General features: G+C 43.5%; 1 protein-coding gene across 3 annotated transcripts in view; it reads right to left on the bottom strand.

The window, feature by feature from the left end:
* Nucleotides 1–13,822, bottom strand: part of LOC121544795 (phospholipid-transporting ATPase VD) — a 31,260-nt gene extending 17,438 nt beyond the window's left edge. For 2 of the 3 annotated variants that reach the window (XM_041854948.2, XM_041854945.2), the window contains exons 1-6: nt 13,508–13,822; nt 9,060–9,451; nt 8,586–8,780; nt 1,811–2,015; nt 1,336–1,421; nt 1,131–1,237 (exon numbers count right to left, since the gene is read on the bottom strand). In XM_041854948.2, the coding sequence (XP_041710882.1) occupies nt 1,131–1,237; nt 1,336–1,421; nt 1,811–2,015; nt 8,586–8,780; nt 9,060–9,343 (877 nt within the window). In that variant the 5' untranslated portion in view covers nt 9,344–9,451; nt 13,508–13,822. Of the gene's footprint in view, nt 1–1,130; nt 1,238–1,335; nt 1,422–1,810; nt 2,016–6,236; nt 6,957–8,585; nt 8,781–9,059; nt 9,452–13,507 lie in introns of those variants that run through there. The other variant, XM_041854947.2, reaches the window with a different exon arrangement.
* Nucleotides 13,823–17,701: the final 3,879 nt, after the last annotated feature.

The following is a 17,701-nucleotide window of genomic DNA, read 5'->3' on the forward strand; positions in this document are numbered from 1 at the left end:
CAGCATAGTCTGTTACCAGAGGTCCCAGAGTGGTGTGGCGTAAAAACAATTCTGGGGCCCGTACTTTTTCCTGATCTGGTAACCTAACCAGATAAAACTCTGGACCTTATACGGTATAAAAATATTTAATATGGGCTATGATGGGACCAGAGTTTTTCTAATCACATCACATGGTTTTAAAAAAACTCCTGGAAAAACTCCTGGCCTTGGGGAGGATGAAAACCCTGTAAAACTGCAGAAACCATGAATTATATTTTAAAGAAGTACTAGGGGTTTTACACAGACACACAGAAAGCAACATGATTGGACAATAAAACTCACAGGGCTGAGCATGCTTTATGCAGGTTTGCATCATCTAGTCTTGCCCTATGCAACTGTAGGCCTAATTCAAAATGAACTCACAGTCTATGTCAGCTATTGTGTTTATTGATTCATTCTAGTTAATAATTTTGGATTAGATAGGTAGCCTGGTCAGCAAAAGTTTCAATATAAACCACATTTGATCCCATTCACATTTTCTGACAAAGAAATGGGCTATAAATACACAAAGTTACCGCTTCGTTTAGCCTGGCCAGAGAGACAGGGTGCATAGTAGGCTAGACTATGCAGCTGTTGTTGTTAGTAGCCTACAGTTGATCAGACTGACAAATAGTATAGTTTCCATGCAATACCGCATGTCAGATCACTAATGTTTTGGTGTATAGGCTGCTAACTTTATGTACGAGTTTTTGTTTGTGTCTGTCAGGAAATATGTGTTATCACGCTTGCTAAATAAATACCGGAGTATAGTTGTGAGCGCACTTTGTGCGTTGTACCCAGCACGCAAGAGCTGTGATTTCAGTGAATCCGATTGGTCAAGACACGCAAAGAGCCTGAAGTAGCACTCCGATATGAAGGACAACATTTTTGCAAGAGTTGACAAATCATGAGGCAAATTGGTCTAAAAACAGCACTTGATATATTTTATTAAACTAAACCAAAAGTGCTAAATTGCCATAGTCCTGCTGGTTGCCCAGGTAATAACTTGAAATATGAGGAAAACCAGCTGTGGACACCCGGTTGGATAATGGGATACACCAAACCCCAGCATGAGCTAGACCTGGGGAAAGAGGATTATTTCACCCTCTTACCTGCATAGACCACGATGCCTATGACGGTCTCTGTGTTGCGGATGGTGCAGCTTCTCAGGAGGAGGTTGTTGTTGTGTAAGCCCACACGAGCCTTACTGGGGTACTCCCTGTAGGAAACAAATATGTAAGTTACCTTGCCTTTCAAAAGTTCATAACATTAAGTCTGTCTCCATACAGTGTCTGTAGTGAATAAAACCAGACTCACATGTAACCTCGGAACCGGCTGAGGTCGTTGTTGGGGTTCTCACATTCAATGTAGCTGTGGAAGTTCTCTGGAGTCAACTCAGAACCCTGAAACAGATGACATACACACTAAATATTTCTGTAGTCATTTTCCCACTAGACCCAAGGATAATATTTGACCTAATCCCTATTGATGTTCTTCTTACTTACACCATACCTTTATGGGATGTGTACAGGTTTTTACATGGATATACAGTACAGTTGCGTAATGCAGGTAAATTACAGCCTCGTGTCATGTTTTATCAAGCTTTTTATTGATTATTGTACCACTCCACCTTTAGCTGTACAATAAACGGCAGTGTTTTGTTTAGGCAGGGCGAGCTGCCCCGTCTCTTGCACGCTTGCTTTAAGACTTAAGCCTCAAGTATTTCAAACACTGAAGTGCCATCATGACAATTAATGATAACAGCATGTTGAAACCAATCAGAGCCACATACCTGTTGTGGCAGGTCTCTGACAACTTGTCTCTGTTTGAGGTTGGTCTCCCCGTCCAGGTTGGCCGTCTCGATGTAGCAGACACCGTGGGGGTCAGAGGAGTACAGCAGCAGCATGTCTGCAGGGATGATCTCATTACAGGACAGACGGACAAAGTCCCCCACATGGACATCCTGCCAACACTGGTCCACATACATCTGCTGTTTCCTATGGTAAAAAAGACCACAAGATAACCTGTTAAGGGCAATGAGAGTGGGACCATGTGTGTACTATCAAATATAACGAAAGCCTGAAGACCCTCTGTGGTTATGGTTAAAACGTTGCTAACAATACCACAAATGACAACTAAATAACAGTTTCACACATACGAACAGTATTCACACAAGCAAAGGAACATGTCTCTCTAAACAACCATTGAACGTTCCTAAACACAGACATGGTTACATATTTTACACATTGTAAATACTCCAGAAAACACCATTAACCCTGCACTTTCTCTGTCTACATTTCGGTCAGTGACCTGTGTTTGGGTACACAGCAACATGCACAAGATGGAACCATGCCAACTGTAAGGTAGGGTGGGTGTTAAGAAACAAGTCTTCAAATCAATCAGAGGGCGTGAGTGTAAGGCTTCTCAAACACACAATGTTCAGCCAAGGCAGCTATGAGCCACAGTGTGTGAATACACCTCAAGGTTAATCATTTATCTTACTGTCCACCACCATCCTTTCCTGGCAGGAACTGGGAACTGAGAAACAAATTACTGTAATACTGTGGTTTGTTATTCACCCAATATAAAATATATGTTAAAGATAGTCAGTTGGTGTGGATAGGCCCTAGGGCAGGTGTCGGCAACAGGCGGCCTGTGGGCCAAAATCGGGCCGCAAGTGATTTTCTTTGGCCCCTAAAGTATTTAGATTTGGTCAAAAAAGACTAAAATCACCAGGAATTCAGCTAAAAATGAGAAGTTTAATTTAGAAAATCTATTCCCAAGTATTCCTACAAATACAAAAAGAGACGTGATTGTGTCTCAATGTAATCAAGGTACGAAATTATTATTTTCAAATACAACCTCTTTTTGGGCTTAGTTGTGCTCAATTTGCAGTGTACAAATGATTATAATGATGTACCATCCGCTCCAACACAAATCGTCCCGCGGCAGAATCTAGTTGCCTACCCCTGCCCTAGGGATTGTCTGGCCTCATTAAGCTATGAACAATGTAGACCTGGGAGGAAGAACCAACAGGCTACCTCCACCTCTCACTCCTAGACTCTGGAAAAGGGGATAGATTTAAGCAACCCCATCCTGAGCAAAATAGATTATGATAAAGAAACTTCAACAAGTGAGGACATAGCCATTGAACAATGAATGTCTCTTGTCAAGGCATTGTGCAGAGAGACATGAGAGGAATTGAGTGGGATGTGTGTGTGTCCATCTCTAACATGGCACAACAATGTTTTAAAACCACAGATCGTATCATTTAACCCCTTGTAATTAGAGATTATGTCAACTTGTCCTACTTTCAGTTCAGCATATACAGTGCATTCGGAAAGAATTCAGACCCCTTGACTTTTTCCAAATGTTGTTATGTTACGGCCTTATTCTAAAATGGATTAAATTGTTTATTTCCCTCATCAATCTACACACAATACCCCATAATGACAAAGCAAAAACACGTTTTACATAAGTATTCAGAACCTTTACTCAGTACTTTGTTGAAGCACCTTTGACAGCGATTACAGCCTCGAATCTTATTGGGTATGGCGCTACAAGCTTGGCACACCTGTATTTGGGGAGTTTCTCCAATTCTTCTCTGCAGATCCTTGCAAGCTCTGTCAGGTTGGATGGGGAGTGTTGCTGCACAGCTATTTTCAGGTCTCTCCAGAGATGTTCAATCGGGTTCAAGTCCGGGCTCTGGCTGGGCCACTCAAGGACATTCAGAGACTTGTCCGAAGCCACTCCTGCATTGTCTTGGCTGTGTGCTTAGGGTCGTTGTCCTGTTGTAAGGTGAATCTTCGCCCCAGTCTGAGGTCCTGAGCGCTCTGGAGCAGGTTTTCATCAAGGATCTCTGAACTTTGCTCCGTTCATCTTTCCCTCGATCCTGACTAGTCTCCCAGCCCCTGCCGCTGAAAAACATCCCCACAGCATGATGCTGCCACCACCGTGCTTCACCGTAGGGATGGTGCCAGGTTTCCTCCAAACGTGACGTTTGGCATTCAGGCCAAAGAGTTCTATCTTGGTTTCATCAGACCAGAGAGTCTTGTTTCTCATGGTCTGAGAGTCTTTAGGTGCCTTTTGGCAAACTCCAAGCGGGCTGTCATGTGCCTTTTACTGAGGAGTGGCTTCCGTCTGGCCACTCTACCATAAAGGCCTGATTGGTGGAGTGCTGCAGAGATGGTTGTCCTTCTGGAAGGTTCTCCCATCTCCACAGAGGAACTCTGGAGCTCTGTCAGAGTGACCATCGGGTTCTTGGTCACCTCCCTGACCAAGGCCCTTCTCGACCCGATTGCTCAGTTTGCCGGGCGGCCAGCTCTAGGAAGAGTCTTAGTGGTTCCAAACTTATTATATTTAAGAATGATGGAGGCCAGTGTGTTCTTGGGGACCTTCAATGCTGCAGATATTTTTTGGTACCCTTCCCCAGATCTGTGCCTCGACACAATACTGTCTCAGAGCTCTACAGACAATTCCTTTGACCTCATGGCTTGGTTTTTGCTCTGACATGCACTGTCAACTGTGGGACCTTATATAGACAGGTGTGTGCCTTTCTAAATCATGTCCAATCAATTGAATTTACCACAGGTGTACTCCAATCAAGTTGTAGAAACATCTCAAAGATGATCAATGGAAACAGGATGCACCTGAGCTCCACTTCGAGTCTCATAGCAAAGGGTCTGAATACTTATGTAAATAAGGTATTTCAGTTTTTTATTTTTAATACATTTGCAAACAAATTCTAAAAACCTGTTTTCACTTTGTCACTATGGGGTATTGTGTGTCTATATTGATGAGGGAAAAAAATAAATGTATTAATTTTTGAATAAGGCTGTAACGTAACAAAATGTGGAAAAAGTCAAGGGGTCTGAATACTTTCCGAAGGCACTGTCCCTGCTCTAGTTTGCATGCTAGTCAGTTTGATGGCACCATATACAACCCTAGTAAGTATAAAGAAGAAGCTGCAGACCTACAGGTCTGTACGTTTTGTTTACATGTTAAAGTAAACTCAGCAAAAAAAGAAATGTCCTCTCACTGTCAACTGCGTTTATTTTCAGCAAACTTAACATGTGTAAATGTTTGTATGAACATAACAAGATTCAACAACTGAGAAATAAAATGTGTCCCTGAACGAAGGGTGGGTCAAAATCAAAAGTAACAGTCAGTATCTGGTGTGGCCACCAGCTGCATTAAGTACTGCAGTGCATCTCCTCCTCATGGACTGCACCAGATTTGCCAGTTCTTGCTGTGAGATGTTACCCCACTCTTCCACCAAGGCACCTGCAAGTTCCCGGACATTTCTGGGGGGAATGGCCCTAGCCCTCACCCTCTGATCCAGGTCCCAGATGTGCTCAATGGGATAGAGATCCGGGCTCTTCGCTGGCCATGACAGAACACTGACATTCCTGTCTTGCAGGAAATCACGCACAGAACGAGCAGTATGGCGAGTGGCATTGTCATGCTGGAGGGTCATATCAGGATGAGCCTGCAGGAAGGGTACCACATGAGGGAGGAGGATGTATTCCCTGTAGCGCACAGCGTTGAGATTGCCTGCAATGACAACAAGCTTAGTCCGATGATGCTGTGACATACCGCCCCAGACCATGACGGACCCTCCTTGCAGCATGCCTAAGGCACATTCACGCAGATGAGCAGGGACCCTGGGCATCTTTCTTTTGGTGTTTTTCAGAGTCAGTAGAAAGGCCTCTTTAGTGTCCTAAGTTTTCATAACTGTGACCTTAATTGCCTACCGTCTGTAAGCTGTTAGTGTCTTAACGACCGTTCCACAGGTGCATGTTCATTCATTGTTTATGGTTCATTGAACAAGCATGGGAAACAGTGTTTAAACCCTTTACAATGAAGATCTGTGAAGTTATTTGGATTTGTACGTATTATCTTTGAAAGACAGGGTCCTGAAAAAGGGACGTTTCTTTTTTTGCTGAGTTGAGTTGTCACATATAATTACCAGTCAGTTTGTTAACCTGTTATCTCACACTTATCCATGCTTTGTAATAATCCCAGACTAGTATGTTAATATAGCTTTCAGAATGTCGACCTGTAAACGGATCTCGTGCTTAAACCAGGACATTTCAAACCATTTTTCAGTCAGTTTACCCCATATAAGCAGTACTAATTCCATTTGAATTCCATTTGCTCCCATTCAGAGATAACAAACAAACCTTTGCTCCACCAAAATCTACACTGAGTGTATTTACCTGCTGTAAACCTCACAGACCAGTCCGTTGATGAACTTGTCCGACTTGTGTCTCCTGTAGTCTTCCCAAAGATCCTTTACTGCCGTCACTGCCAGCACCAGGAGAATGGGAATAATGCTGATTTCCGGCTGGAAGGCATTGACCACTGGAACAAAGTTCAGAGCTGCCAGGAATATGAAATAGATATTGGCAAAGCGGTGGAGTTGTTCGAACAGGTTCTTGGGGATAAAAGAGAGGAAGGAGTACTTGGTGGTGGTCACCTTGTTGCTGCTGTATGACTTGAGGACTTCTGTCAGCTCTTCATCCACTGTGAGGGAGGATACCACCGTCCTCCTCTTCCTCCCCAGTCGGTCCTTCAGACTGGAACTTTGTCCTCGGACCGGCCGCTCCAAGCTGTACATGACTCCTAAGCCCAGTGAAAGACTCCACCAGTTAAATTCCAGAGGGTTTACTCATTGGTGACCTTGATTCAAATCCAAGCCGACCCTTGTATCGCTCTTCGGCATTTCCAGCCACTCGTGACCGACCGAGCTCTGCCTCTAGATTCACATGCCCACTCTGTTTTACTGTCATCATCTATCATGATCCAGGACATTGAGTTGCCAGGGTGAAGTTTAGATAGAGGAAAATATAGCTACTTTGCAGAGGAGAGCTTAAGTTCTTCCATGGTGTAGAGTTTCTTTACGGCACTACACCTCGCTGCCTTAGAGACCAATAGAGCCACTCCTCCACACTTCTTCATGTCATAAACAAACAACTCAAAGTTGAACTTTTATGACTTCCTATGAATATGGATTGTGAAACCCTGGACAGCACAAAGGAATGGGTAAATGAGCAACCCACTAGATTATCTGTGCTGTACGTATGGTGCTCTTTATACTACATACAGTCACACAGACAACTGAATCTACAATAATCAACATCTAATCCAGTGTAAGGATCACCTGTCCTCAGCTTCAGGCTCTCTCTAGGAAATGTGTTCATGTTTGGTATGCTAATGGTAATACAGAACTGTAGGCTGTATCATGTAAACCCTACAACTCATCCAGAATGCCGCAGCCCGTCTGGTGTTCAACCTTCCCAAGTTCTCTCACGTCACCCCGCTCCTCCGCACACTCCACTGGCTTCCAGTTGAAGCTCGCATCTGTTACAAGACCATGGTGCTTGCCTATGGAGCTGTGAGGGGAACGGCAGCTCCGTACCTTCAGGCTCTGATCAGTCCCTACACCCAAACGAGGGCATTGCGTTCATCCACCTCTGGCCTGCTGGCTCCCCTTCCTCTGCGGAAGCATAGTTCCCGCTCAGCCCAGTCAAAACTGTTCGCTGCTCTGGCACCCCAATGGTGGAACAAGCTCCCTCACGACGCCAGGACAGCAGAGTCACTCACCACCTTCCGGAGACATTTGAAACCCCACCTCTTTAAGGAACACCTGGGATAGGATAAAGTAATCCTTCTACCCCCCCACCAAAAAAAAAAACAACAACAAAAAAATTGTAAAGTGGTTATCCCACTGGCTATAGGTTGAATGCACCAATTTGTAAGTCGCTCTGGATAAAAGCGTCTGCTAAATGACGTAAATGTAAATGTAAATTGCTACTTCACCTTTGATCCTACTGTTACAGGAAGTCCCAGTACGCAATTCATGGGACTTTTTTCCATCCTCTCTCCTCCATTACCCAGAAACCGATAAGTGGTCAAGGAGATGTCAATTTGTTAGCTACCTTTCATTGAGGATAGTCATGTGTATCCTACCCGAGTCCTTCTAAATCTGTCACACCCCCTTTGAATCAGCTTTTGTTTTGTCAGAGGAGAAAAACATGCACACATTCAAAAACATATTGTTTTATCTATAAAATGTGGAGAAAGAGAGTAATTTCATACAAGCACATTTCGTTCATGTTTCCTCTCCTCGCCGCCTCTTCTCGATTACCCTTGACCTTTTTCAAATGGAGGCGAGAGAGGACAGAGAGAGGACGCAGGAGTTGAGCAAATTCAATTGCGAAAAAGCCATGGTGCTTTGGTGCTGATTAACACAGAGGACTGTGGGATATGAAGTTTGTGTTCAAGATGTTTTAAGACCTTCAATTTGAATACTAGCCATCATAAAATCAATACACCCATGTTGTAATGCTGTAATGTATCTGGTAACTAAGAACATTGTATAAGAACAGTGTTACACAAGAGTAATAATTACCATGACTTATTCCACTTGTGTATTGTGTAATAACAAAAAATGCTAAACTCCATAACTATGTGTGAAATAGTCTGTAACAACACGGTGACTGTTGTTGATCTATTCCCTTATAAACAATAAACCCTGGCCATTACTGTCCAGCTTGCCCACTCACCCGCTGTACACTGTGGCGATGTTGTTGTTGACTTTCTGGTCAAATCGGTAGCGGCGGTAGTCCTCCAGGGCATCCTTGATGGCAATGACAATGAGCACCACTACCAGGGGAATCATGGTGATCTCCTTCTGAAAGGCCTCCACCACTGGGATCCAGTTCAGCATCACCAGGAACAGGAAGTACAGGTTGGCCACCCTGAGGAGGAGGGTCAAAAGGGGTTTGATAAATCCCACATCGACCCCCAGCCCCTAAGGCTACCTGAACCCTTATGGGCGCACTGCAGTCTCCATTTGGCATCTGCTCATTTTGAGTTAATTCACAACGAACCTAATTGCATGATTATAATCAAGTGACTCCTATGCACTCCTGCTCGAGTTAATTCCCGACATCGACAAACATGATTGTCTGATTGTAATCAGGTATGGTCTACCCATCCCCTGTGTAAATCAGCATGTGGTTAGGTATCCCACTCACCTGTGGAACTGCTGGAACAGGTTCATGGGAATGAAGCTCAGAAGGCTGTACTTGGTGGTGCGGATGCCGTTGCCCTGGCATCCCTTGGAGATGCTGTGATACTCATGCTGGTAGGGTCCGTGCCGGGCAATGACCGTCCTCCGTTTGCCAGTGAGCTGCTGTGTGTTGTGGAGAACTGGGGAACTCTTGGTGGGTAGGGCGGCAGGGGCCGAGTACCGGCCTCGACCTGACTCTGTAGCCACCAGCTGCTGCCAGCGGTGTCTCACCCAGTGGATCCGCTCCATAGGCCCAGTGGCCAGGGCACCCTACACCCAGAACCCTGCACCCTCCCTGGGCCTGGGTGGCCAGACCTGGTCCTCTGTTGCCTGAGGGCCGCTTACAGTGCAGTTTTTCTGAAAGAGAAAAATACAAAACAATAATCAGAAAGGTTTCAAAAGTAGTGACCTTATGGAGAAAGAAGTAGGACAGATAGTAGGTAAGAGGGACTTAAGTCCTTGAGATAAGCATTGATTAAGTGACAGCTATGACTAATTGTTTTGTTTTAGGCAATACTCCCAACCCCTTTTTCAGGCCTGTATTTGAAGGGCAATAACTTCTAGTTCAAAATGGACCCTCACCTTGTACTTCGGACACCAAGATATAATTACTTCCACTACTGATAGGAAGGGTCTGAGTATGGAGATGGAAACACCTGCCATGTGCCCTCCTTATCACTAACGTATATCACATGGTCTAAGTCAAAGTAGGGCCAAAGTGAGTTTGTTGTAAAAATGTTTACTACTATGTTGTCTATAGGCTATTTCTGCTACGTTGAAACTTTCTCAGGATCTTTTTTTAGCAGCCTCTTAACTATGTAAAAGTATTTTCACCTGTAATTAATTATCTAAACAGCAGTAAGGTGGGAAAAACTCCTAAATTACGCATGAGGAAATATAAAACTTATGAAGGGGCGTCCCTCACTGGGGAAATGTTTTCAGCTAATCATTTTCTATATTGCATAGAAGAAACGGTGCATTCATCGCTAATTACAACCCTGTACTGTTGACAATTAGGCTAGCTGTACCTACTAATAGAGGCCGCTCATCATGTGTGGAACAACCCTACGCAATCAATTAGGGCCCCCTTCAAACAAGTCTGCAATCATCACTGACATTGATGTATCAGGTTAATAATATAGACTGTTTGTGTTGATTAGAGTACACTTAACTGGCTCCACCACCTGACCTATTTACCATAATACAAACATGTTCTCTTGAAGTCTGGTCTGCACCGAGACTGCCAGTGTGTCTCAATGCTTTGAAAGACTTCCTTTCCTTTGTCATAATCATGTTCCTGTCTTCTGAATAGAAGAAGGTAATGTGGTGAAGCACTATTGTAATGCAAGGTAGACTGTAACACTAGCCTAGATTTCACTAAACCCAAGGCTTTCATATCTGTGAGAACTACGGAATAGGAAATCAGGAGGCTTCTAAAATGAGATACCCATAACCCAATGTGACAGAAGTTGTCCCTTCTCCCCATTGCAAATGTCTGATTTTATCAGGCTCGGTGTGCACGAGTCATGAGCCCATCTCAAGAAAACATGGTGGATTAGGCTGAACTCGTGTAGATACAGTATGCTTATTCATTCTCAGGAATGTGGATTTGCCACACGAGACATAGGCTCCTGAAGCTATACTGAACAAAAATAAATGCATGTTTCATGAGCTGGAATAAAAGATCCCAGAAATGTTCCATACACACAAAAAGCTATTTTTTCTTACTTTTTGTGCACAAATGTGTTTCTTCTTTGCCAAGATAATCCATCCACCTGACAGGTGTAGCATTTCAAGAAGCTGATTAAACAGCATGATCATTACACAGGTGCACCTTGTGCTGGGGACAATAAAAGGTCACTAAAATGTGCAACACAATGCGACAGATGTCTAAAGGTTTGAGGGAGGTATGTCCACCAGAGGAATGTCCACTGCAGGAATGTCCACCAGAGCTGTTGGCAGAGAATTGAATGTCCATTTACATTACATATTTACATTTTAGTCATTTAGCAGACGCTCTTATCCAGAGCGACTTACAGTTAGTGAGTGCATACATTTTCATACTGGCCCCCCGTGGGAAACAAACCCACAACCCTGGCGTTGCAAGCGCCATGCTCTACCAACTGAGCTACAGGGGACATTTCTCTACCATAAGTCACCTCCAACGTCATTTTAGAGAATTTGGCAGTACGCTCAACCGGCCTCACAACCGCAGACCAAGTGTAACCACGCCAGCCCAGGATATCCACATCCGGTTTCTTCACCTGCGGGACCATCGGAGACCAGCCACCCAGACAGCTGATGAAACAGGAGTATTTTTGTCTGTAATAAAGCCCTTTTGTGGGGAAAACTCATTCCCAGGCCCACCCATGGCTGCGCCCCTGCCCAGTCATGTGGAATCCATAGATTAGGGCCTAATGAATGTATTTTAATTGAATGATTTCCTTATATGAACTGTAACTACGTAGAATTGTTGAAATTGTTGCATGTTGCGTTTATATTTTTGTTCAGTATACTTATGGTAACCAGTAAATCAACTCTAGTCCTTTGACTTTGTTGACTAAATTAATACTATACTACCAACAAGACATTGGTTGACAGGCTGCTAACCCACAGGTCAGAAAAAGCACAAGTGAAACCGTCAAGATATTACAGCATTGTATGCTAGATATTATCAACACGGAATAATATCCATTTTCTATTTGAATCTTGTTCCGCTATTTGTACACAAAACCTTCCTAATCCTCGAGAAAATAATTGTCATTAAGAGGAACAGAATGCAGTGCCAGAGAACTCTGTTTATGGGCAAGTCCACAATACAGAGTGACACTTTAAAATGTCTGCCAAACAAAAACCAATGATTGCAAAGTTAAACAAACCATACAAATTGTTAAAAGTAGTCCTTGTGCATAGAGTTGTATGGTTTGTCTAACTTTGCAATCATAGTTTTTTTGTTTGACATACATTTTAAAGTGAAAAATAGTTGTTACTGTGGAATTTCCCTTATGTGCCACTCAACTCCGATATCACAACTACTCGAAGGTTACTCATTCACACGCCCTTGTGAGATGCCAAAACAGCTAGCAAGATAGGCCAGCATATGCCCTCGGCTGAGTGTGTGCTGTACTAAAGCTCAACAATAGTGTATCTTTCATGCTTTCCTCGATTGCCTAGTTAATGTTTTTTAGGTAGGCTACTTCAGTTCATTATATAGTTTGAACTGTGTAGCCTAGTCCTAGTGCTGGGAGAGGTCTATCATTTATATATTATTGGGCTCCCGAGTGGCGCAGCGGTCTAAGGCACTGCATCTCAGTGCTTGAGGCATATAATATAATAATATAATATGCCATTTAGCAGACGCTTTTATCCAAAGCGACTTACAGCCATGTGTGCATACATTTTTACATATGGGTGGTCCCGGGGATCGAACCCACTACCCTGGCGTTACAAGCGCCATGCTCTACCAATTGAGCTACAGAGGCATCACTACAGACCCCCCTGGTTCGATTCCAGGCTGTATCACAACCGGCCGTGATTGGGAGTCCCATAGGGCGGCGCACAATTGGCCCAGCGTCGTCCAGGTTTGGCCGGTGTAGGCCGTCATTGTAAATAAGAATTTGTTCTTAACTGACTTGCCTAGTTAAATAAAGGTACAACAAAACATAAAAAAAGGTTGGTGCTTTTAAAAGGACTTATAAAGTAGTTTATAAACTACTATAAGTTTACATATAGTTTATAAATCTGTAAAACAACATAGCCTGGACTAGAGGATACAAGCACATTTCCTTTCTATTGATATAGTGACATATTTTCAAAGATAGGCTAATGTGCCTGTCATTTTCTTTACTTTATTTAAAAAAAAACATGTACCCCTCCCCCTTTATTCAACTGGCAAATCAAGAACCATACTCTGGCCTACAACTCTCCAGGAACAGGATTTTCTCAAACTGCTGTGTACAGTGAAAGAGAAAGCAAATAGTTTCAAAAACTCCACACAGACAATTTATTCTGCTGTGTAGAATTGTCATATCCTTCACCACAGCGTGCACAATGACAATGTCCACATTTAGGAGAAACTTTATCATTCATGCATGAGGACATGGGCCAGGTGTATTGTTGAGATACAGCCAAGTGTGCCAAAAAGCTAAAATGACAATGTAGCTAACTAGGCTTAGCTACAAGGGCATAATGCATTTACCGGAAATACAGTAGGCTACAGCGATAGATCACAGATTTTTAGAAAATTCAGTTTGGGTTTGGTATTTTTGTACATTTGTTTTTGTTTTTGCTTTATTGCAGCAGAATTGATTTGATCGAAACGTAGACTAACGAATCTGGTACCTTTATCTTTCGTTACCATGGCTGCCTATAAAGTTGCAAAGAAAACATATGCGAAATGTGTCAAGAACTTACCCAGTATTATTCATTGTTCGCTGTGCTGAGAGCAGAGTTGTGAGTCGTAAAACAAAACAAAAATACATTACCTGTCTTGAGAATTTACAGTAGATAAAGTAGGCCTATTCATACTTGCGCGGATCTATTAAAAAAATAACATCACTTGCGCAGCATCATGAATCACGAGATAAGAGTGCTGTTCCAGGGTGTAAAAAATACGAGCTGAACGCCACTACCCACCAGAGATGGGTGGTTCATTCAGTAATTTTTTTAAATGATTCTTTCAGGCCTGCCTAACGATTTTAAAGTAACGAAATGCGAAATAGACCGTGTGTGAATCACTTATTTGATTAGGTTTAACAGGGGTTGGCATCCAATACATGTTGCATTACCGCCACCTACAAGACTGGAGTATAACTCCCTTATACTTTGCTTGAAAAAATAAATACAAATATTATTATTTGTACATCAACAAATCCCTACTGTCGTAGTAAATATATAATGTTATAGCTTGGTCTGACTAAAATCTTGTGCATGACCCATTTTGTGTTGGGCCTTTGTATTCAATACAATGGACAAAAAGAGTCCTATCTTGTCAGCCTTGTCAGCAGGTGGCTATGGACAACACCCACGCCATAGGTCTCTCAGTTCTTCCAACTCACGAGTTCTTGCTCTGAGGACACACACACACACACCCCCCACACACACACACACACACACACACACACACACACACACACACACACACACACACACACACATACACACACACACACACACACACACATACACACACACACACACACACACACACACACATACACACACATACACACACACACACACACATACACACACACACACACACACACAAAAATCCCCTTCTCTTAGGCTGAACATCTGAAGACAGAGAACCCGACTCAGAGCCAATGCAACAGTGACACTAGCCTGGAGGTGACCTCGCCCAACTCATCAGGACCAATCAGAAGATCAGAACTACTAGATTCAACCTACTTCATTTTATTGTATAAAATGTCAGCACACAATGTTTTGGGGCTCTCTCAGATATCTCCCTACGAGATTGACGAACGGGTCTGTGCACGCGATTCCAGATATCTTTACCTCTGAATAAACTGCCTTTTATTATACCATATCCACCCTGTCCAAAGTCTCTACTTCGTCTCAGTTCTCCAGTAAACTTGTTTTATCAACAAAATCATCTAACCCTACACTCACTAAAAACCCACCACCCTACTTCACTATTTAAATCGATCTAGTCCTACCTCAGGCCAACAGGCAGAAAGGAGGGGACACCACCACTCAACACCCTGTAACTTTTCTGACTTCAAGTGTCATTCATTTTTTTTTTAACATTTTAGTCATTTAGCAGACGCTCTTATCCAGAGCGACTTACAGTTAGTGAGTGCATACATTTTTCATACACCCAAATACCTCTCTGCAGCTGTCACCACAACCTTAATTTTCTGCGACTTACGTTCCATCCCTGCCATACAGTTGATAAATATTGTTATAAACGCTAAAAATCCAATCTTACTGAAACATATATCACTTGTTGACCTATCCCTCTGTACTGGTACATATCTACTACTCACACCACTCCTCTCAGGATCCCTCCCCCTTGACCCATCTTCTTCTACTTTCTTCACTGCCTCAGCATATGACAACTTCTGCACAACTCTAACCCTGGAACCCTCAACCTGCCTCACTCAGACCGGACATTTCTGATCCTCAGCCCCATGGGCACTCCTACAATTAACACATACCACTACTTTCCCCAATGCTACACATTCCTTTGTCATATGCCCTTCTGCACACTTCTCACACCTAGGAACCTCCCTCCTACACACTGCTGCCACATGTTCATAAGCTTGACACCTGTAACAACGTAATGTATTCGGCACAAAAGCGTGTCCAGGATAACTTATATATCCTAACATCACTTTGTTGGGAAAAGACTCAACATAAAATCACAAAAGATCAGACAAAGACTCTTCTATTTCACCACTCACGCCACCCTGTCTGCGTCGCACCAAACGACAAGCATCACAAACACCGGGAATCTTCCCCTTCAGTTGGTCAACTTTCACATTTACCGCTACCCCAGTACTCACTCCTTTCAATGGCGCCCTTTTCTTGAGAGCAAAACAATTCACATCTCTTGTCCCCATTCATTTAACGCGTAGCGCCTGCTCCCTCTGACCAGCAGAATCACAAACAATTATCACCAGACCACTTCTGGTTACCCTCACCGATTTCACAGCACCCAACTCTGTTTTCACCCACCCTGAAACCACAAATGGATCAGCCAAAATGCAAGGCTCCACTTTTTCCAAAATGTTTACTCCTACCGTCACAGACTCATCTTTATCCTGACCCTTGGTGCCAGCCTTGGGCTCAGAGAACTTCCCCACACCTACCCCCTCCGATACTTCGCCCTCACTCCCTTCCATTTCTCCTCCTGTCTTCGATCCAGCGTACAGCTCACTCTGCTTACACTTTCTACCATTCTTCTTTACCAAACCATCTCCCCCTTTTCTGCAATTTCTTACAGATTCAAGCTCACCCTCTTCCTCCCCCTCTCTCTTCGACCTACTCGGCCTCCTTTTCCCTCCATTCCTCCTCCGTATTCCAAGTATACATCTCCTTATGATAATACAGCACTTCTCCTGACATACATCTTGTTCTTGCACTCTAAAGGGACGTCATTTTCCTTACGGAGGTCATTCCTGCGGTCCTCCTGTGTGTGAATACTTGCGCGGATCCTGTGTGTGAAAAAAAAAACATTTGTAAAGTGGTTATCCCACTGGCTATAGGGTGAATGCACCAATTTGTAAGTCGCTCTGGATAAGAGCGTCTGCTAAATGACGTAAATGTAATGTAAATGAATCACTTTCATTACAGTAGACTTATTTTGAAGCTTACCTCTTTGGGTGTGTTCAAGCAGTGATGGTGCTTTTAAAACAACTGGGAACTCGGAAATCTCAGACTTCCGAGAGTTCAAGACAACTGGGAACTCGGGGAAAAAACGAACTTTTCAACGGTCATCTATCTCGGAGTTCCAAGTCGGGAACTCTGGCATCTTTTGAGAGCTCCGACTTTCCGACATCATGATTTGACCTCATTTTTTCCCTGAGTTCCCAGTTGTCTTGAAAGTAACATAATGCCCCGTTTACATCGTGATTTACTGTATTTGATTACGCCGTATGTCATCTTCATGCAATCTCGTTCGGCTACTGGACGGAAAGCATATGGAGGGTTTCACCAAAGATATTTATAACTAACCACAAGACAAGATGGAGAAGAGCCTAGTCTATCATCAAGGATCGCATTTATTTTGGGAGATTGCAAAATATGATATTTTCATTCAAGACAGGAGAAACATATTGTTTCAGTTGATAATAAAACTTGTTTTGTTTAGTTACTTTTTCCTCAAATTGTTTCTAGAACTTTCTAGCAAGTCATGCTAGCTTACCGAGCAGCTAGGAAGCTAACGCTAGCTAGCTAAAAGCTACACTGAACAAAAATATAAACGCAACATGTAAAGTGTTGGTCCCATGTTTCATGAGCTGAAATAAAAATGCAAATAGTCCGGGTAGCCATGATTATCTATTCAGGAGTCTTATGGCTTGGGGGTAGAAGCTGTTAAGAAGCCTTTTGGACCTAGACTTGGCGCTTCGGTAACGCTTGCCGTGCGGTAGCAGAGAGAACAGTCTATGACTAGGGTGGCTGGAGTCTTTGATCATTTTTAGGGCCTTCCTCTGACACTGTATAGAGGTCCTGGATGGCAGGAAGCTTGGCCCCAGTGATGTACTGGGCCGTACGCACTACCCTCTGTAGTGCCTTGCGGTCGGAGGCCGAGCAGTTGCCATACCAGGCAGTGCTGCAACCAGTCAGGATGCTCTCGATGGTGCAGCTGTATAACTTTTTGAGGATCTGAGGACCCATGCCAAATCTTTTCAGTCTCCTGAGGGTGAATAGGCTTTGTCGTGCCCTCTTCACGACTGTCTTGGTGTTTGGACCATGATAGTTTGTTGGTTATGTGGACACCAAGGAAGTTGAAGCTCTCAACCTGTTCCACTACATCCCCGTCGATGAGAATGGGGGCGTGCTCAGTCCTCTTTTTTTTCCTGTAGTCCACAATCATCTCCTTTGTCTTGAGCACGCTGAGGGAGAGGTTGTTATCCTGACACC

The sequence above is a fragment of the Coregonus clupeaformis genome, chromosome 29 (genome assembly GCF_020615455.1).
Source record: "Coregonus clupeaformis isolate EN_2021a chromosome 29, ASM2061545v1, whole genome shotgun sequence".
Classification (NCBI taxonomy): Eukaryota; Metazoa; Chordata; class Actinopteri; order Salmoniformes; family Salmonidae; genus Coregonus; species Coregonus clupeaformis.